General features: G+C 36.4%; 2 protein-coding genes across 3 annotated transcripts in view; one reads left to right on the forward strand and one right to left on the reverse strand.

Moving 5' to 3' along the window:
• ano9b (anoctamin 9b) lies at positions 1-15456 on the forward strand. Of its 2 annotated transcripts, XM_033990850.2 has the most exons (24): positions 1-334; positions 1769-1816; positions 3280-3405; positions 3947-4086; positions 4255-4304; positions 4749-4807; positions 4880-4959; positions 5269-5403; positions 5594-5687; positions 6509-6569; positions 6664-6746; positions 7372-7476; positions 8175-8339; positions 9159-9195; positions 9283-9394; positions 10214-10268; positions 10363-10460; positions 11135-11331; positions 11939-12091; positions 12175-12319; positions 12661-12783; positions 12863-12953; positions 13624-13736; positions 14626-15456. In XM_033990850.2, the coding sequence occupies exons 1-24, from the start codon at positions 266-268 to the stop codon at positions 14657-14659; spliced, it is 2373 nt and encodes a 790-aa protein (XP_033846741.1). In that variant the 5' UTR covers positions 1-265; the 3' UTR covers positions 14660-15456. The 2 variants fall into 2 exon arrangements, with proteins under 2 accessions (XP_033846741.1, XP_055086498.1); XM_055230523.1 differs by lacking the exon at positions 1769-1816 and having other exon boundaries at positions 92-334; positions 14626-14915.
• Positions 14692-22353, reverse strand: part of pkp3b (plakophilin 3b) — a 22544-nt gene continuing 14882 nt past the window's right edge. Inside the window, exons 12-13 of the mRNA XM_033985446.2 lie at positions 22187-22274; positions 14692-16476 (exon numbers count right to left, since the gene is read on the reverse strand). Of these exons, the coding sequence (XP_033841337.1) occupies positions 16435-16476; positions 22187-22274 (130 nt within the window). The 3' untranslated portion in view covers positions 14692-16434. The remainder of the gene's footprint in view (positions 16477-22186; positions 22275-22353) is intronic.

Here is a 22353-nt window from a genome sequence, read left to right on the forward strand (position 1 = left end):
GTCACAGATGGCCCAGGTAACAACAGCCACGCCTTAAACTTTACTTCACTGAAAGTAACACGTGTCTTGAACCCGATATCACCTGTGCAGAGGCTCATAACAATGCGGAAGGACAGGTAGTACAGTTATACACAAGATTAGGGTAAGAGAGGTGCTCTTTGTGGCAGAGGTGTAGCCTAATCACACCGCCGGGAGGATGGAACCCTTAGTCCGTGCCTCCGCGCCGAAACTGGGCTAAACTTTGAGAGAATGTTGACTCTGGTTGATGTCAGTGTCTGCTGAGCCTGCAGGAAACTTTGATTCGACTTACAACATGTTTTTCAGTGCGTCTGAGGTAAGCAACTTGATCTGAAAGTGGCTATCTGAAAAGGCGGGTAGGGCTAATGTGCCAAGAGTGTGTGTGTGTGTGTGTGTGTGGGTGTGTGTGTGGGGGTGTGTGTGTGTGTGTGTGTGTGTTTTTACTCCTGTGTTGTTTTTGTACATGGCAGTTTTCATATTAGCCACATGCACATATAGGTGTAACTTGACTATTTGTTTAACATTATTTTCAATAAGATAAGATTAACAATGCTATCTGAAACCCCTCTTTCCATAATAAGGATAAATGCATCTTGGCTATTTACTAAAGATATGCCTATATTTTTGTAAATGTGCCAGGGCTATTGGACATCATTAGCAAGGTTTAGGTTCACCCAGTTAAGGCTTAAGTAATGAAGTATAAGCTATGATCATATGTATTTATTTAGGCCTGCTGTCTTTCCTTTCAGCAAAACAAAAGTGAAACATTGTGGTGTAGTTTACTTTGCTCACACATTCACTGTCAACAAATTGCAACTTTGGCCTTGCAGAACATATTAAGTGTTTAACTTGAGTATTCTGCCCTGATCTTTATTGTATCAGCGCTAAACAAAGTGTGGATTAAAGGGCGGTGGAGTTTCTGTTGTAAACTAGTTATGGAGCAATATAGGATTGGTCACACCTAGCTAAAGGTTTATCCTCCCAATAAAACTGGAAAATGGCTATAGTTTAAAGTTATCTCCCTAACGTCTGTAAACTTAAGACAGAAGAAAGCCTGTGGGCGGAAAACTGCTAAACAAATGTGGGGCATGCTGAGGTTTCACTGGCTGACAGGTTAGGGCATGCTCCCTGTAGTGTGGGGACAGATACCCATCTTACCTCCATAATGTAACACATGCATGGAGGTATTTACAAAAGATAATACTTGAGTAAAAAGTTAATTATTTTAGTTAAGTTAGGCTGTAAAAGCAATACCCAGATAGTAATCAACACCAAAACAAGTGGCCTATCTGAACTAAATAGAGTATAGCCCTATACATTTTGTGCAATAAAATCTGATATTTTTTCAATAGCTTTATTTATTTATTTTCTGCACAAATTAGAACTGATTTATCCATGGGTTAGTCTACATTAATTGTTAATTTTTAATTTATTCTAAAGCCTTGGTTACAATGCCCTTCATGGACAGCTGTGGATTCTACTAGTATAATTGTTAACCTGACAACTTGTAGGCATGATTTGATCAGATATTACAATTTTGGGGGGTTAATTGGATTGTATAAATGAGTGTGATCCACCAAATTTGAAATGACTAGGCCTACAGAACAAAAGAATACAATACCAGAAATCTCTTAAAATATCAGGGTTTGTGCTATGCTACTATTTCTGATAATCAACAATACGAAGTAGGGCATACTGTAATCCATATTACATGAGATATAAATGAACCACCAAGATGTTTGTGCAACAGAATATTGAGATGGAGAACCAAGACAAGGAGCCTCTTCTCCCACGTACGGTAAGCCTCACCTTACACCTGTCCTCACCCATGTGCTTACACTACCACTCAGCAGGATTTTTTTGTCTAAATATAACAGTGTTATCTTTATATTCAGGATTCAATTATTTTATGACATTGTCATAAAGAAAACAGGTGCAGGTATCAGTGCCACTTTATTCTTAATCATCCTTAACAGAATCTGACCTGTTGTTCAATAGAACAGGTGTAGTAGTGTTAGAAAATAATTCAGCGTTGACTCAGTGAATAAAAGTGCAACTGGCGTATGGAGTAACAAGCCCCAACATGTTTTCTCAGACTTTTCCTTTGTGGTTAAGCCTGGGTCTTACATAGTAAACATCAGCACACTTTTTTTTTTATCTAATTCCTCTAATACCTCTATACTACCTATGCCAAGGGTGTGAAACACATTTTCACCGAGGGCCACATCAGCAAATTGGCTGTTCTCAAAGGGCCAGATGTAAAATAAATCTAACTAACTGTTTCTGTATTTATTACTTATTCAAGTTACAAATATTGCATATGCATTTGCCTAGATGTAAAAATATGGCTGTGTAACTGTGTATCTCCTGATAAAATGACATTTTAAGACCATCATACCTTTTATTTTACTCTGTCGAGGGTCACATAAAATGATGTGGAGGGCCATATTTGACCCACGGGCCTTGAGTTTGACACATGTGACCTATGCCATCCAGTAAGCAAATATAGAAATATTGGGTCACACAAGAATATGCACTTGTCTTGAATGGATCCATGCCACCATCTCTTAGTTCTGTGTTGGTTCACTTCTAAAGCGGCAGAGTTGTAACTCTCTCCTCCTGTTTAGTAAACAGATTTTAGTGGCTGTGGTTACATGTGCTCTGTTAATCTGATTATTATCACATTTTTGAAGTTTATAATATTATAAATATGACATACAAATAGCAAACTCTGATTCAAGTAATCTGATTTCTTTCTGATCATGGTCACTATTGTATTCACATGACAGCATAACATTTTGTGATTCCCAAAGCTTCAAACTGAACAGGAGGTCAGGTTTTTTAAGTATAAGATTGCAGATTTGTTGACCTGGTTTATGGTTAATATCTCTGTAATTACTGGGCCTATCCACATAAGACAAAGTTCAACAATTTCAGTATAAATAAACAAAAGTGAAATTATTTGTTCACTATGGATTCAGAGCGTGATCCCATTATTCAACGCCAAAGTCCCAAAGGTTTAAAGCACTTTAAGCAATAAGCTTAATATGGCAAGTTTGTGGAGCCAATACCAAACATTATAAGGTTCAACAACAATGTCTAAACTTATGAATGACTTATGACTTAAGCAGTGAATCTTCCTTAGAATTATATAATAGAGTCATATAGGCCCCTGCCCTGCACCTGAAATTATGACATCATCATATACTTTAATGTTAACATAACCTACGTTAAAATGTGCTTTCATATGATAATTTCCAGCCTGTTCAGAGGACATTTGACTATGTGCTGGTATCTCCCAAACACGAAGAAGACGACGACGACCTGAAGATCCAAAGAGCCCAAGCCTTCATCCGTCAGTTGGAGAAGAAAAACTTTACTGTGATTGTGAGTTTCTACTGACACCATGCTCAGTACAGGAATGGAATCAATTGAAGTAAATGTCATTGGTGTAAAATATACTAGCTCAGTAGTTCACAAACCTCTCACAACAAGTATCGGTACCACGTAAGAAAAATATTTGGCCGTCTGAGTACCATCAGATTTAAACCAGGTTTAAACAGGACTATAAATGAGTGTAAATGAGGGCTAAACCACATCTAAAAAAGCTAGGGATACACAGTTGTTATATTGGTTCGAAATGAGGATTAACCACAAAAAAATTACAGCAATTGCAGCATTGAAAGATAGGTCATTGTAAGATATACTTTTAGGAAATGCTATGTGTGGATAACATATAAAACCATATCACACATGTTTTTGACGTGGGAGTAACATTATAAAATTGAACCACCTGATTAACCTTAACTTTAAATTCAAGTACTACAGTTTGAGAACCACTACACTAGCTTCTTTGGTTGTATTACACCATCTTCTAATGAATGTCTTTTAACCGAAAAATAACTTCTGTTTTTTATTATTTGTACAGAGGATTCAACATGAAGAGAAGATATTCTATGGCCTGCGGGCACCAAACGATATATTTGAAGACTACACGTACCTGCTCAAAGTATCGGACTCCTGTAACTGGAGCGGGGTTCTCAAAGGAGAAGTAACGCAGGCCACAAGGTACTGCTATCCAAACACACACGCCTTTTGTCATATGGCTTGGCCATTCACCTTTGACCTACTTAAGACTGAAATCAGCCTTGGTTTTATGACTATTTATTATTATTAAACGGAAGGATTAAGGAAAGCTTGTAAAGTTGTTTCACTAACTCTTGCCAATTTCTTTAGAATACGGATTGTACATTTTATCCTCCACAACACCTTCACCATATCTGGAGGTGAGTGCTTATAGTTTTTAGGATTTTAAAGGTGCATTATATAACATTTCTGGTGGAGGGTCCGTCACCTGCTTGTCTCTAGAAATATTTTGCTTTCCCTGCAAATTTCTGCAGTATGGCATTAACCATGCCATGGAGACACGCAGGTGACTCCACCAGGCCAAGTCATGGGTCAGATCTGTGGAGAGGGAGGAAAGCCCACTGTATGTTCAAGGTAATTCTTTTTCAGCAATGAAAACTACCTAAAGGAATAAATGCAAGGTAGATAAGTTTAATTCAATACCATACTGTCGAACATTCCAGGCACAATAAAAATATCTCCATGGAGACAAGTGGATGGTGGACTACCTATCAGAAGTTACATAGTGAACCTTTAAATACATTTAAAATGAACTGCTTAATTAGAGTCAAATAAGCAAGTTTCCCTGTAATTTTTCCACACAGAGAACCTGAAAGAACTCCTAGAGAAAGATGTGTTTGAGACAACATTCTGCCTTCACGAGGTTTGTTTGATTCCGATTATTGTACGTGACATTGTGCCTTTGTCAAAACTTGATTGTGTGGCGCTGTTGTAGAGAAAGGAGCAGAAGAAACTGAGGCAGAAGTGGGCTCGATGGACCGGACTGTTCAAACCGCAGCCACTGTCTAGTGTCAAGTGAGTTTTCGTATTTTTAGATCAGTGGTTCTCAAACTTTAACACCAAGTACCACCTAAGATAGTATTTGGCTTTCCGAATACCACCAGATATAAACCTAGACTTTATCAGGTTTATATTAGGACTGAGCATGGACTAAAATGAGAGTAACCCATGGAAAATGCATGCAAGTATTTTAGATTTTAAGATGATAAGATGACATTACCAAAAGCACATGGCAAAATGCAAAAAAAACACACACACTCGCCTCATACTGATCATTGATTTGACCCATAACATAACACTAATTAGCTTTTTTTCTCTGGACAGGCAATACTTTGGGGAGAAGGTGGCTCTCTACTATCTATGGTTGAGCTGGTACACAATGCTGCTAGTGCCAGCAGCTGCACTGGGAGTGGTAGTTTTCCTGTACGGTCTAGCGTTTTTTCGGACCAACCCACTAATGTAAGTCTGTTGCCTTCTATAATCTAAATAACAGTGGTGTTGATCGGTGTAGATTTTTTACTGTATAATCTGAGCTGCCAATAACATGGAAGTCATTAAAATCTCGTTATTCAAGTTTGATGTAGTAATGAAACACTTATAATAACATGGTGTAATTTTACATTGACTCATCTTCTTTGTATTTTCTCAGTAATGAAGTATGTGAGTCCAGTATCATCATGTGTCCGCGTTGTGACAAACCGTGTAAAGTGTGGCAGCTCTCAGACACATGCACGTATGCCAAGGTATTCTAATTATGCCTTTTTGCTTACTTTCATGTTGTGGTTAGATAATGGTTTTCATTTCTTTTTAAATCCAGGCTCAAAACATATTTATTCAGACTGGCCTTCAACACCTAGTAATGTTGTGACACATTATAATTATTTATATTTTGTTGTATTAATGTATTTTATTCTATTTTATTCTCCTATTTTACTGTTTTAGTATGATTTTAACTTGTTTTAATTTGATTTTACTGGGAAGCACTTTGGTCACTTTGAGTGTTGTAAAGTGCTCTACAAATAAATGTTGATTGATTGATTTCATTTTCAAAAAGTTCACTATGTAGCTTTTTTGGTTGCGGGCCCGCTACCTGCTTGTTTCTATTATTGATTTGTTGGAATGAATGGAATGTGCCACAGCATGACATTAAACATATCTAACTTGCATTTATTCAGTAGATTGCCTCCATGATGTAGAATTTGTGGGTATTACTATATGGGATATTTGCTGTATTTGAAATATCCAAATTGACTATGATCATAACTGGGGAAAAATGTATTTCACTTTTGTTTATGTATACATAAACAAAAGTGAGAACTTACAGAGGATATATTGAGCTTAGTTTGGTGTATATAAACCCAGTAATAACAGAGCTATTAACCATAAACCAGATCAGTAAAAAAGCAAATTCCACCAAAGAATCAATATGTTTAATACCATACTAGGGAATTTTATTGGCAAAACAAAAACATCTCCAAGAAGACAAGCAGTGGAAAATTGCACAGAATTTGAAAGGCATTTTACATAAATGTGTTATATTAAAACATGTTATTTGTCTCTACAGGTCAGTCTTCTATTTGACAATGAGGGCACTGTGGCATTTGCTATGTTCATGGCCATCTGGGGTGGGTGTCTTTTCAATTTCTCACACCCTGGATTTTTTTTTTTTTTATTTTTTTTTTCAAAATCTTTAATTATCTAATTTTGCTTTTGTTTTAGCCACCTTGTTCTTAGAGTTATGGAAAAGACACAGAGCAAGGCATGTTTCAAAATGGAAGGTGTATGACTGGTGTGAGGAGGAGGTAAGCACTGTTTAATAAAATACATAATAACAAGGGTAAGGGTTTGATGGCAACCTCAAGTCTTACTTGACTTAGTCAAGGCAGACTTCCTTTTTTTTTGGATTGAAAAAAATGCAAAATTCATACACATTTATATTCAAAATGCCTGTTGCCACCCGATGTTTCCCAACTCTAAAATTGTTGGTTAATTAATTACATAAATTACTTAAAACTACTGGACATGGTTAAGTGCGCTTTATTTATGGTACCAATAAATTACAAAATTCTTATGATAATTTATTTGTCAAACTGGTAAAAGCTTAAGGTTATGATTTGAGTTATATTTTGGTTAAGATTATTATTTGGGTTGGATTTAAGGTTAGGGTATCTTTAACAGCAACAACTTTAAACATTGATTGTACCTGTGGTGCCGTACATTAACAAAGACATAAAGTGCAACAGTTTTGTCCTACCATCCTGGTTCATTCTATACAAAGTGAAAGTTAAGATGGGCATCAAAATGTGGTGTCCCTAAGCACATGCTTTCCTCTATGTTTTGCTTCTCTGGTAGAAATTCATGGTCTTGTTATACTTTGTTTCCAGATTGAAATAACTAATTGCTTGGATTTGTTTTGGGTCTCGACAGGAAGAACTAATATTGGAAATCGTCAACGATCCATCCTGCAGTCCCAAGCAATTCCGACACTCATACTTCCGCAGCACACTTGTCCTCATTCTGGTGACCCTGATGGTGAGAAAAATAAAACTCACTCAGCCACTGCAGTTGTTTCACAGATAAACCTGATATGACGCTTTTTATACAGGCACTTAGGTGTTTTGTGCACTGTGTGAAAACTGAAAGTTGATAGCCTTATATAGCCTCCCCCCAGTGCAGGGAAAAGCTATATAAGGCTATCAACTCAGAATTACAGGAATGCATACAGACGACTTTTGATCTTGCCTAACAACATCATTATATACTACCCCATTTGCATTTAAAGCCACGGTATGTAACTTTTTAGCCAAGAGGAGGGTCTTCTCCTGCTTCTTTCCATTGAAATGTTGTTCCTTTGGCTATAATATTCCACACTATGGCATAAAACATATCTATCTTTATGGGGGTGTTTTGAAGTATGATGTTAGCTATTTCCATGGAATCCTGCATATTTCATGGAATCACCATTTTTTTATATTACCGGTAAACAAAATCAAAATGCAGAGGTGTGAAAATTACTCTACAGAGCTAACCTTGTGCAGAATTCATCTTGTACTGTTCCCACTGGTACATTTGATCATGCAATGACATTGCAACTTTTAGGGGCAGGTTGTTTTGATTTGATAGTGAGAAGTGGGCAAATAAAAAAATCATCATGGAAACTCAAAAGAGTGTATGTACTATATAGTGCTATTGACTGTATTTCTAATTGTGATTGCTGTGCTGTCTTTTAGCTTATGATCATCATAGGCCTGGCTCATGCTCTGGTGGTCTTCAGAGTGGTGGCTGCCGCTCTCTTGTCAAACGCCGACTGGGAGTTCATCAGGGACCAGCCCCACTCTGTGGCTGTGATGCTGGGAGCCGTGCTGCACTATCTAACCATTCAGATTATGACAAGGGTAAGTGAGAACCAAACACTCCTGCATCACATTAGATACACATATATAATTTACTGTGGGGAAATTATTTTTGCTTTACTACAAGAAAAGGCTCAGGGCATTTAAACATGTTGTGGAGAATTAGTTTTTCATTTTAGGGACATTTTAGGGTCTGCAAAATAGCTCTTGTACTTTAAATTAAGAGTCTAGCTACTGCCGCTGTATGAAGTGGAGGTTGGGCGCATTTGGGGGTAAATAATTGTTTTTATGTTGGGAAGATTTTATTAATTCAGTTCAGAACTGAAGAAGCGGCTTGGATGAGCAGCGAAACGTCTTCACTCCTGCAAGATTTGTCCAGTTGACAGATTTAACTTCGTTGTTGGCTATGGGTCAGACCTGGACGACTGAGGGGCTACACAGACACAATCCACAAAGTTCAGTCCTCATTGGCAGCAGAGGGCACTAGACTCTTAATCAAGCATTCTCTGTGAAACTGGATTGAAAGATTTTACATAATTGCACTTTCAAACATTTTAAGTTATGAAATATGAAACCAGAAGAAGCACAGGCAGTGTAGTTATAGTTTTATGATGCTTTTCTGTACCAAATTGTGACCTATTTTGAATTGACAACTACTTTAACTGGAGTGCTGCCTAAATTCCACAAAAACAATGCAGCAATAGTGTTCAGATAAAAAGTATGTGAGAGTAATGGAAATGTAAACAAAGCAATACTGTGTTATTAGTACATTATCACAGAATGTAAACAATAACATCTAAATACAAAAAGCTACTGTTAGTGATTTTTTTAAAATCTTTTTACATTGTATTGTTCTTATAGGTAAACAGATGGGTGGCCCTCAAGCTTTGTCACATAGGTGAGTTTTTTGTTGTTGTTTTTTTTTCCATTAGGCAAAAGTAATTCAATATAATAATTTGACCATGTGTTTTGTTTGTATTTATAGAGAAGACCAACTCCTTTGCATCAACAGAGAGAAGCTTCACAGTTAAAATGTTTACTTTCCAGTTCTTCACTCTCTTCTCCTCTCTGTTTTATGTGGCCTTCTTCCTGGGCAGGTAAATGCATCTATTAACCTGGTTCTAAAAAAAATATGTAAAAGAAATATTTAAATGTGCACTGTGTAGCTTTTCTTGTGGGGTATTTGCCACCTGCTGGTCTCCATGGAGATGTTATTGCTTTGCCTGGAATGTTCCACAGTATGGCAAAAAAAACTGTATCTCCATTTAGAGAGTAAGAACGCATTTAAAATATATATATATATATATATATATATATATATATATATATATATATATATATATATATATATATATATATATATATATATATATATATATATATATATATATATATATATATATATATATATATATATATATATATATATATATTAGCAATAAACACACTGTACTTGAATAAATGCAAGATGGATACACTTAATGCCATATTGTGGAACATTCCAGGAAAAGGAATGGCCTCTGCATAGAAACAGTACAGACCCCTAAGCAGAACAGTTACATAGTTAAATTATCTTTTTAACAACCAATATCAAAATCATTGAGGCCTGATTCACAGAGGTAATCTGACTAATTTGTGGCTTGAAAGATTTCATATGTTCATTTTTTAAATTTATTTTTATAAATTATTTTAAATTACACTGTTCAAGATTTCCAGATGCTAAAAAGTTGGGAATGCTTCATGTCATATTTTTCCACATTTGAGTGGTTTGCAAACATTAAAACTGCTATTATGGTTATATATTTACTGTTAGAGCCTTTTGCATTAGTAAGATAAAACACCAGGGGAAGAAGTTATTTAAATAGTTTTTAGTTTAGGTTTTACTCTATAACCATTGAATATTTTTCCCTTTTAAGGATAAATGGACATCCAGGAAACTATACAAGAATTGCAACCTGGCGACTGGAAGAGGTGAGCCATCTATATTCATTCTTGTGTTAATATGTTCTTAATGGAAAAATCCGCACAAATACATAAGTTAAATGTATATGTCTTCATCCTTCAGTGCCATCCCAGCGGCTGCCTGACGGACCTGTTCATCCAAATGGCTGTCATCTTGCTGCTTAAACAGACCCTCAACAACATCTTTGAATTCACTATCCCGTGGGTGACTGCTGCTCCACTGTCTGTGATGGGTTGCATCCACGTTTTAGATAGAATTTGATAATGTCAGAATTTCAAATATAGGACAAGGACTTACTTTTATGGGATATGGGTTTTTGGAAGAAGTATAATATAATAATATACTTATGATACTTATGAACCTTATCATTATTTGTTAGGGATTGACTCCACAAACCTTCCATATTAATATTATGGCTGACAGATTAATATGACAATGAATGACACATTTAGAGTTGAATAATGGCACCACTTTCTGTAGCTATTATATTATAGCTAAAAAAATTATTTCACTTTAGTTTTATACTAACAGAAGACATGGAACTCCAGTTTTTGTTTTATGTGGACAAGCCCCAGTAATTACAAATATTAACCACAAACCAGGTCAACAAATCTGCAATCTGCCTTTTAAACTAAATTCCACCACATAACTTTTATGTGTCCTCCAGCTTAATGTAAATAATAGAGATTCTAGAACATATTAATAGATAATTATTTTCAGAGCAAGGTTTGTTTTCATACTAACCTGACAGATTTTATTTTTTTTTTCAAAAATATTAATCTAAATCAATGGAAGACCAGATGAACCGCATTGGAGAGTCTAGAATGTTGGATTTGACGTGAACACAACCTATTGTTTTCTTGATGTGTTGCAGATGGGTGAAAAGCTTGTTCAGTAAAAACGCTTCGAAGAGTCTGAGGAGGAAATGTGGTCACTGCTACAGAAAGGCCTGTCGCGATGAGCAGGGCCGCGTGGAGCCGTGTGACATCTGCAAGCTGAGGGACTGGCTCAGGAACTACCACCTGACCAACACAGATGCTTTCAGCCTCTTCAATGAGTTCCTGGAGATGGGTGAGTCAAATAGTATAGAGCCTCAATTTGCTAAAGCAGTGGTTCTGAAACTTTTAACGCCAAAGAAAATATTTAGCCCTCTGAGTACCTAATCTACACCAGGCCTGTAATGGAATTATTCCAGGTTCAAACTTGGGCTAAACTAGGTCGAAACAAGTTTGCTTACCACAGTTTGAGGGTTCAGAGGGATTTCAGGGGACACATACAAGATTCTCTCATTCTCAGTATATGGACATCCTATACTGAGGCTGCACAAGCACTGGTTAATGATTGGCTGCAGGTGCTGGGGTTCAGATAGTGAGGATTCAGATCAGAGAGAGTCCCTTTAGGTTTAATCAACTGGATTTCAGCATTGAAACTGGGAACCCAAATGAGAGACTGATGTTACATACAGTTTATTTAAGAAACATTGGTCACACAATAATATTACATCTACTACAACATATTTTATGTTTTGTTAAGTTAATACTAAACTCACTACTACTGTAATGCCTTACATTTGTCATCTCGCATATATTAAATGCACTCACCACATTACACCGAAATCGGACTTGTTTACGAAATGTAGTCTACAGATTGTTTATTTAACAATATATTTCTCTTTCAGTGGTTCAGTTTAGTTTCACCACTATATTTGTGGCAGCGTTCCCTCTGGCTCCACTGCTGGCTCTCCTCAATAACATCTTTGAGATCCGTCTCGATGCAATTAAGATGGTGCGACTGGAGCGCCGTCTCGTGCCCAGGAAAACAAATGACATTGGTAAACATCGGCTCATATTTCAGTCTGATGTACTGAGTAGTTGTATGTCATTAAGTCATCTGATGTTTGTGATGTTGTTTTAGGTGTTTGGACCCAGGTGTTGGAGGCCATCGGGGTGCTCGCGGTCATAGCCAATGGTCTGGTCATTGGGATCACGTCTGACTTTATCCCACGTCTCGTCTATCGTTACCGCTATGGGCCTTGTGCCGCTGGAAATGCAACCACAAAGTAATAATTCACTACTATTTCACTCCTTTCATATACAACAAAAAGTGCAAACCCTCATCAGATGGATAGATTTACAGATTGATTTTTCTTTCTGCTTTTTGTTAGGTTCACTTTAAACACTGCTGTTTGTCTTGAAAATCAATATTAACCATATTAGAATTTCAAACAAACAGCAGAGTATCAATTTGTTTCATTCACGCATGTTTAAGTGATTAGCACTTCTCTTTCTGACTAGAAGAAACATAAACCTGCAGACTCTGCTGTTGTGTACTCTTAGTGTTATCTTATTAATAGCTATGCTGCTCTTTAGCATTTCAAAAACATTTTTCACTTGATTGCAGTTGTATGTCCGGCTACATTAATGACACACTGACCACGGTCTATCAGTCCCATACGGCTGCGTGGGGTGACTTCACCGAGGCACAGATGAAGACAGAGACAGGCATGAATGTCACCCAGTGCAGGTACAAACCATTCTCTGAGCTCATATTACTATTACACCTCAAACTCTAAATAAAAAATAAATGTGTCTTTTACCCACAGTTATAGAGATTATCGTGATGAGAACTACACTTTGACCTCTCAATTCTGGTTGGTCCTGGCTGTGAGATTTGCATTTGTCATTCTTTTTGAGGTAATACTTATTCCACCTCTCTCACAATAATCATGTGTAGGGATTTCACTATATCAGATTTTAGTATTATAATTATTATAGGGCTGCAACAATTAATGATTATTTTGCTAATCAGTTGACCTAGCGATCTCGGTCAGAGCTGCTAAAGTAATCTAAACCATTCCGAATGACATATTATATGACTTTTTTTCATTGAAACACTACACTATGTTTTTTGTGTTATGCTCTAACTCATGAGGCTCACAGCACATAGTATGTTTTGGAGTCTGTTAATGTTGCTGCCAATAGCACTTAATCGATTCCAAAACTAGTTGACGATTATCTCAATAACCAGTTGGTTGCAATTACTCAATCCGTCTCAGTCTAGATTACTGTGAGAAGAAAAATCGTGATTTTGTGTATATTTTTTATCATTGGCACAATGACCAAACATCAGTGAAATCACTTTCTTTTCCTTTGTCAAATGGCTGTTTATAATTTTATCATTTATAAACTGATCAATAAAGTTAATGTGCCATAAACAGGCAGATCAAGATAATAATGAATAGACTTCTAAAATTATCACAAATATTACTTTTTTTTGCTTTTACGATTGTATATGTATCTGTATATTCACAATAATCTTGACAAAGCTATTTACATGTCTTGAAATATCATGTCTTCTTTACAGCACGTGGTCGTAGTGTGTAAATTTATAGCCGCCTGGTTTGTTCCCAATAATCCCATACAAGTGAAGAATGAAAGGCTCCGTGACAAACTAGCACGGCTTAAAGAAGAGCTACGGTAAGCAATACCAATTTTTATTTATTTTTTTTACACATTTGTACCATATTGGGAAAAAAATGCACCATAGTCAGAAGTTTGGACACACTGTTTGTTTTTTTTATTTATTTCATGACTATTTACATTGTGAATTCTCATCAAAACTGCATGAACACATGGAATGTAATAAACAAAAAAAGTGAGAAATAACTCTTTGTGCAAAGCAGTAATTAAAGCACTCTTTGTATTCCACTAATGAGCCCTGACAAGGAACACCTATGAATTGAGCCAGGGTTTGCAGCGCTGTCAACAAAGCAAAGAGTGGCTGCAATGAGAAATCTGAATTTAAAGTCCAATATTACTAAGTACAAAATTGACTCTTGTGAGCTTCTACCCTTCTATGTTATAATGTTGTTACCTCAACATTCCTTATGTAAAAAAACACTGGAGCACTTCCTATATTACCACATAACATCACATGGTGGATTTTTCCGTTTAAGAGAAGAACTCTAAAATCTGCAGGATTTGTGTGTTAAACATGTGAATGAGACAAAACACAATTCCATGTATGTTTCTGATGAGGAAACAAGATTATAATTATAATACTGTAATATAGGCTCTTTAAAATCTTACACATATTTAGTCATTTAATTTTTATTTTCTTTGCTACATAATGTCATAAATCTTGCTTCTGTATGTATCCACAATGTTGAAATAAGTAAACCTAAATGTGAATGCCTGTCCATACATTTGACTAGTAGTGTATGCATCAGTTATCAAATATGTTTTGTTTATAAATTTCACAACACAAAAATGTCCATTAGAATGAGAAAACAAAGTATAAAATTAAATGTATTTCTGTATGTTTTTTATGTGTATCACTTAAAGATTTTAAATTCTTCTTTTTCAGTGAAATAAGAAGTTGCAAGTCCACAGAGGTCTAACTTCCCTTGTGTTTTCACACATTGAGCCTTAAGTATGTCTCTTCAGAATGGATGCTTAAGTATTCACACTATTGGTTAACATTACATTTTATAAGGTCAGTTACTGTAAGGTACTGTCATATGAAAGTGCCTTTAGAAGTCATTGACTTGAAAGAAACTTTTACTCTGTATGTTTTGTGATATGACCTATTTATTAATTCTTTAGAAAATGTGTTTGTACTTTGTAAATATAAAAAATAAATTCACTGTAAACTGGAAATGTCATACAGGCTTTTGTGTTTACACTTGTATTTGAATATTTTTAATTGCTTAGAAATCTAGTTAACTCATAAATATTGTCCGTGTTCAGGGTCCTCACCTCCTAAAATGTGAGGCTAAAATTTACATCAAACTGTAAACTAAATTGTACTTGAATAATATTGTACAAAGTTCAATCTGCCATTTCATTTACTATTAAAACATATTTCTGTAATGTTTTTATTGTTATTTTATTAACAGTTCTTAAAAATGTAAAGTTATATGACCAGCAGAGGGTGCCAACAACATCTGAAACATAAAACTACTCCAGTGCATAACTTTATTATTGAGTTACACTTTATACTGAGTTTAGGCCTGTCATGATAAATACTAATTCAATCTATCATTCAATAAATTATAGATGGAAAGATATTTATCACGTGTACCTTTTTCTTTCTACTTGTGGAAAAATTGGGGTTATTTTTTTGTAATATGATTTGAACTGTAAAAGTTTGATTTATGAACTTCTATGACTCATTATAGATCCAAACTGCTTACTTACGCATTGTGTTCTGTTATTTATTTATTGCATTATGTGTTTTAACAATGTTGTACATTTAGAATAATGTTTTGGGTTTATTTTCAATATTATCGTTTATCGTCTATATTTTCCTCAGCAATACTGTATATCACACTTCATGACAGGCCTAACTGGGTTCATAATTAACTGGCTTTTTCCGCCCTCTGGTTTAGCTATTCAGTTTTGTTGTTTTTTTTTTTCATTCTCTTACATCAATAAGCAACTTTCAATTCATTTTTTGAAGAAGCCATAATTAAACACAGTAAAATAATACATCCAGTATTTATCTGTTCTATTTGAGCTTCTCAGCAAATAATGTGCACTCTACACAATACTAACATCAGCCTACAGCAACAGATCCCTGGATCATAAGCATGTAATGTGGCATTAAATCTTATTAAGCATTTGAAAATACAAATTGTTAGCCTCATAGCATAATTGCATAGTCATTTTTCAACATTTTCATATGTCAGTTAAATCATTGAGGCATTTCTGTTTTCTGGGCTGTAAAAACCTTTCTGACTGGCCAAGGATGGAGCCAGTGACACCTAGAGATATAGAGTCTGGAGAGTAAAATGTGACTGGAAACTCAATTTGGCCCAAAAATGACTTAATGCAGTTGTTCTATGAGGCCATCAAAATATGACTTTTGTTAAGACAGAGATTGCAGTTACACAACAGACTGATGCTTTCCATGATAAACACAATCTCCCAAATGTTAATAGACAAGCAGAAAATACTGTGGACAAAAACATTAACTGCTCACTACAGAAGAGGTCCACTATTTCCGTAAGTCCATGTTGCCACATCACTAAAATGTTACACGCACAAATAAAACCTTGGGCTGTTGTTGCCAAGTCCATTGTTTGTCTGTCTGTAGTTACACTTAAATCTCTGCTGATGCGCCTCGTGTTCTCTGCATCCTTGACCAGAATATGCTTCGTTGTAACGCTGGAGATTAGATGGTGGCATCTGTGAAATCTCGACGGGAAAATCCTTTCTGCAAGAAATAATCAAACATTTCATCAGACACATGCCACATCACAAAAATTAATCATGTGATGACAATAAAATCAATGTATTTATGCCATCTACATCTTCGTTTTGATATAATCCTCTTTTAAGATACCAAGTACTAAGATAGCACAGTATAGGCAGACATTAACATGAGCTACAAATATATAATACAGTCAAGTCTAATGTTAGAGTCAACTTTGTTTAAATGATCTTGTTTATTAAGTAGGGTGATCTTTTTATCGACTAAATAAACCTTGTGCAATCCTAATTTAACAATAGACAGTCTATCAAAAAGTACCATGTTGACAGTGGCCAGAGCAGACACACTCCGTTTGCTGAGCTGGGTCACTGCTCTGTGGACTATCTGAGGTTACAGCACCCACTGTCGGACCAGACCACCAAACACTGTGCACTTTTATTTCTCCCAGAGGACTGGAGCCAGACAAGCCCCCAGATCCCATCCAAATTCTCCACATTCCTGCTGAGTACCATCACCCAAAAAACACTAAAGTCAATAGGAACAAGCTCAAACAGACACAGATTCACAGAGGTGGTGTTGGGACAGTTAAGACTCCAATACCTCTACAGAATAAGAGTACCTTTCTGTTTATGATTATTCATAATGATCCATTCAATCATGATAAAGATAAAACATGCACAATGGGGATGGGATAAGGTCTTGCGAGATAAAATTAACAAGATTGTGAACATGTGGAAAATGTTCTTGTGAGATTTCTGTTTGTGTTTACACTTGGCACAGATACAAAAGGGCTATGCTCTGGTTAGTTACTTCAGTATCTTCAGAAGCTGTGGTTCATAAAAACAGTGCTACAATGACAGTAAAAAAAACTTAAAATGCATTTGACCGTAAGGCTGCAGTCAACTAAAGAAATCCTTGGTCTATCAATTAATCGACTAAAAAGGGGGCGTGAAAAAGCTCAGAAAAGTATTCTTTTGGGTCTACCTGCACTGTTCATGCAATTTATGTATAAAAAGTACTAGGGATGCATGTACAATGTAGTTGTATAAAGATAGATTAAACTTGTGAATTGTGAGTTTAATCTGCCTTTTTACACATAAACACGAAACAACTAACTATTGGTGAGCTAACTCACCAATGTCTCCTTTCTGCTATGGCCCCATAGAAATCCTTATAATCTAAATAAAACCTAAAATAATTCATCAACTAATACATCTTTTGGTTGACTGAGACACCATTGGCCAATTAATCGATTAATTATGATATTTTTATTAGTTTTATCATAACTATTGTGCAATTTAGATAAGCTTTGGCCCTTGTTTACATTATGGATGCTAGATAGAAGTCATGGAGTTTCCTCTACATATGTCATATCTGCTGCCAGTGTCTAACCAGGAAGTTATAAACCTCCAAAAAAAAAAAAAAAAAATAGGCAAGATTAGAGTTAAATATGTTGAAGTGAAATAACTAGTGTGCATTTCAAATAGCACAATGTATTTATTATAAATATTCTAAATTTGTCCCACACGTTTTGTCATTTATACTTTTTCATCTTGTAGCATGACAATTTGAAATATTAAAATATTCTGTCTATTCAAGTTACTTTGTTCACTCTTGTCTGATGAAACAGTATGAACACTAAAAAGGAAGTGTTTTTTTTCCCAATTTAGATTAAAATTAAGTATGTTACACCACTCTTGATTTCACATTCAATGACATGACAGTGAGTGATAGTCACTCCCAAATTCTGAAGAATTTCACTTTAACATAATTGCTCTCAGCTACAAAGAAAATATTTGACTTTGCTGAGCCAAAATCCCTTGATAAGGCTAGGGGGCTAACAAGATCCAGACGTCGGGATCCAGAGTAGGGAGGAGAAGGTGGGCGGAACAGAATCCAATGGAAACGGAGCAGAGGAGGTCAAGTGGGAACCAGGCGGATATATGTGGACATCAACTGAAAAGCCATCTGGAAGTTTTTTAACACCCACTTGAAACGTTATCATTCTAACAAATAGTAGAATATTACAGTTAAAGGGCCTGTACTTTAATTTATTCTTGTTAAGGTAAATGCTCTTTACATAATGCATTGTACGCTAAAAACTGTGAAAAAGACTTAGACTGTAACCCATACATTTTGCATGGCTTTCTCTCAGGTAGTAGCTACTATAGAAGTTGCTGACAGTAAGAATGTGCCTGACTGAATGAAAAAGGTGATCCTAAGAATTATGGTAAACCAACTGCATGACACTATCACAGACACTTGGCGCTCTGTCATGGTGTATTTTCAAGAGCTGAATTATAATTACAACTGCACGACATTAGTATCCCAGAGTTTCCGTGTTATGGTTCAACATCACAGCAGCAGAATGGTCAAAGTGGGCTGGGCTAACATGTTCCTGACTGTTGCGGTCTAGGCCTTAAGTTCTTTTTGTTTGTATTTGTCCATTATGTTTTGTCTTTGTGTCCCTGAGTCTTCTTCTTTCCCCATAATCATGGCTGTTGGATCCCTTGGCCGTGATTGGAGGACAGTTTTCCAGCCTTGCCCACCTTCAGCCGCCTCCCACCCTACTTAAGAAGATTCGGGACACCTGTTCGGGGCTGCTGGCCTGGTGTGGCCAGTTTGCCATTGTGCATGTCTCTTTTGGTCTAGTCACTACAGGGGTAGTGGCTTTGTGTTATGAGACACTTCGTTGTCAGTACTGACTGTTTACTTACAGTGAAATTTATGTTGTAGTTAACTTTACTTTTGTTTTTGTTTAAACCCTTGCAAGGTACCCTTTGCTTATATATGTTTAGCCCCTTTTTGTTTAGTTTACCCTTATTATCCCCGTTAATTAAATTACTTCTTACGTTACCATTTTTCCATCTTGGTTTTCTTTTGTTACTTCCCTGTCCCTACACGAGCTGAGTCGTAACACTGACTCACATTTAAAATTAAGTTCAGGCCCTTTAAGTCATGTGTATAATTAGTAATGTGTAAATGTGAAGTACAGCACAACACAGTTAGCATGTTTGGCAACAGTAGTTGTATTGAGCAGCATACACCCAGAGGATGTACTTCCTTTAGCCTCTGAGGAAGTCCACTGTGTCACGGTAGCTTCTGATGCTAATAAACACATGATTCACAGTCTACAGCTGAGTCTCAGCCAACCAAAAATCAAACAATAGATTCAACCACGTTCCATCATAGTGCAAATATTGCTACAACAGATTGTTTGGTCAGTAAAAGATCTAACTTGCAACTTTAATATCATCACTTTAAAGGTGCATTATGTAACATTATGTGGAGTGTCTGCCACATGCTTGTTTCCATGAAGATGATATTGCATTGCCTGAAATATTCCACAGTATGAATTAAACTTTTCTACCTGAGAAAGCATGTTTTTCAAGATATTTCTGAGCAATAAAACCACCTACAAATTAATAAATGCATGATAGATAAGTTAAAACTTTGCAACATTATGGGTAAAGCAATAATATCTCCACGGTGGCAAACCACTGACCACAAAAGTTACACAGTGAACCTTTAATGTCTAATATGAAGTAAAAATAGTTGTAAGCATAGTAGCATGTGGCTGCAAACTAGGTTTTGACAACACCTGGAAATAAAGCATTCCAATGGGAAAAAGCTTGTTTTTCTGTGTCAATAAAAAAGTTAAGTTATAAATTGTATCCCACACATGTTTTTTTAAGAAGACACTAACTTTTGTTATTTAAAACATAAGGCTGATTTGTAGCTGTAGAATGCATTTGTGGAGTCAACACAGAAACTGAATAAATAAGTAATCACAAGTTAAAAGCTTTGACTAACTCAATAAGCAGATTTTTTGTTGACTGTTGAGTAGTTGTACTGCTCAATAAACCTGTTGCATTTATTGCTTACATATCTTAACTCTGCATTACACTATAGCCCTCACTTTGACAATAGAAAACATAGCACTTCTATCTTATATCTTGTGACATGATACAGATTTTCTGTTAGCTTTCATTGTGGGTCACATGCAGGACAATGGAAAATCCAGAGCTGCAGCCTCGTAACCTTCCCACACTTCCACAGTAATCCATCTTTGTGAGACAGAACCACGGGTGTTACTTTTGCGGGGGGCTATCTCTGCGTTTATCACAAGTTTGAAGAAGGTCAAAAAGAACCAAGCCAAACACACAGCTCCTTAGAAAAACAAAGCAGAGGGGCTGCGATTTCCTGTCTGTAAACATCAAGTATCACCTATTCAGTTCAGGTTTGTGCTGCAGTTAGAGTGGAGCCCACATCTTACAAGATAATAATTTTCTATGTAAAGCTTATTTGAACAAGGGCTAGGTGATTTGGCAATAATAATTTCACCCACTCTTCCTATTGGTCAGTCTGATTTAGGTTACATGTAAATTACAATATAAAGTTTTGGCATATCACCCACCTTTCAGGCTTATTATTAGATCTGAATATTCCAGCAATAACAACTCCCAGAATAATGACATTAATAGGACAACAAGTCACCAGATCAAAAGCACGTTTGTAAGCTAACTATTGTCACAGCATTGCAAGCGTGATGGCAAAGTAATAGGTAAGAATAACAAAATTACATCAAAAGTAATTGCCAGATCATGGGGAGACAACTGAGATACAAATGCATGCTTCGAGAATCACACCAGATGAACCATTCAGATGGACTTCACATACATGTAATACTAGTTGTTCCATCCATTATTACCTACTTAATACTACTTACTCATAGAAAGAGTGCCACACAATGGGCAAACCACCTTGACAGCACAATATCAAATCACTTTAAATCGGTGTTGGAATGAATGTGCTTACATGGTATTAAATAATAATTGCTCCTAAACAAAAAAATCAAAATTTCCTGCACAAAGTAGTTTAAAATACTGCAATTTAAAAACAAAAATGTCCTATAGTCCTGTTCTGCCAGGATGTGTATGACTGTGGTGGCCTAAAGTGCAGAACAACCCCATGAATAGCTTTGGTAAATCAGCCCAAACAAATGGTGCGATGGAGTCTGGGCCTGGCAGGAGACTGGAGGATGGCATTGCCAGCACACAGATCTAGAAGAGTGATGTGAAGCTGTTTGCACACAGAGGTGTCTTAGGTCCCAGGACAGAGCCAGTATTGTGGAGCTGGTGGAGGGTGGTGGTGCAAACAGTGAGTTATGTTGTGGACGGCCCTGACATTGTGAAGCAAAGCCTTAAAAAGTTCCCGTTACCATGGGCAACGCCTCTATTCACATGGGCTTCTGAAGCATGTGGTCCTCTCAAAACACTGTAAAAGAGGGGCCCTGGTCTTGTATTGGAGAGACAAGTCTTCAGCTGACTTTATGCAACTACTGGAGGAAAGTGTTCAAGCAGAGCAAGTTTAGTTACTAATAAGTATGTATATTGTAAATTGGTCCACTAGAAAACAAGACGAAGCCTGCACACTTACTCCCAACTGTACTTAATAGAGTGACAATGTTTCGATCAGTGGATCTTCCTCAGGTCATGGTTTTCTTTGTGTGCCTCTCACATATTTGGGCCGGAGAGAGTCATACAGTTGCATTCTGGAGCTCGGAGCCTGTGCACTCCCTGTCATGGCTTTACTGTGTGTGGTCAGATAGATGCACAGGCCTTCCTCGAATTAAGTAGTAAATTCCCCAGTTATCAGTAATGTTTACCCAGAACTGTGATTTCACTGCATAACTGTGTGTAATGATTCTCACCAGTTTGTAGTCTCTGTGCAGTTTGCTGTACTGGAACATGTTGCAGAGGACAGTGGAGGCTGCCCTGGCTGCTTTCAAACTCCCAGCACTAAAAAAAAAACCACACACACACTGTTTGAGAGGGAAACAAGCAAGAAGCACCATGTCGGAAATTCCAAATAAATTAA

Source organism: Periophthalmus magnuspinnatus, chromosome 3, assembly GCF_009829125.3.
Source record: "Periophthalmus magnuspinnatus isolate fPerMag1 chromosome 3, fPerMag1.2.pri, whole genome shotgun sequence".
NCBI lineage: Eukaryota > Metazoa > Chordata > Actinopteri > Gobiiformes > Gobiidae > Periophthalmus > Periophthalmus magnuspinnatus.

Excerpts from the sequence above, each read along its gene's own strand:
- ano9b (XM_033990850.2), top strand. The coding sequence starts at position 266 with ATGTCAGTGTCTGCTGAGCCTGCAGGAAACTTTGATTCGACTTACAAC. Across the intron at positions 9,196-9,282 it reads CCTCAAGCTTTGTCACATAG|AGAAGACCAACTCCTTTGCA; the intron begins GTGAGTTTTTTG and ends TTGTATTTATAG. Across the intron at positions 12,784-12,862 it reads ATGAATGTCACCCAGTGCAG|TTATAGAGATTATCGTGATG; the intron begins GTACAAACCATT and ends TTTTACCCACAG.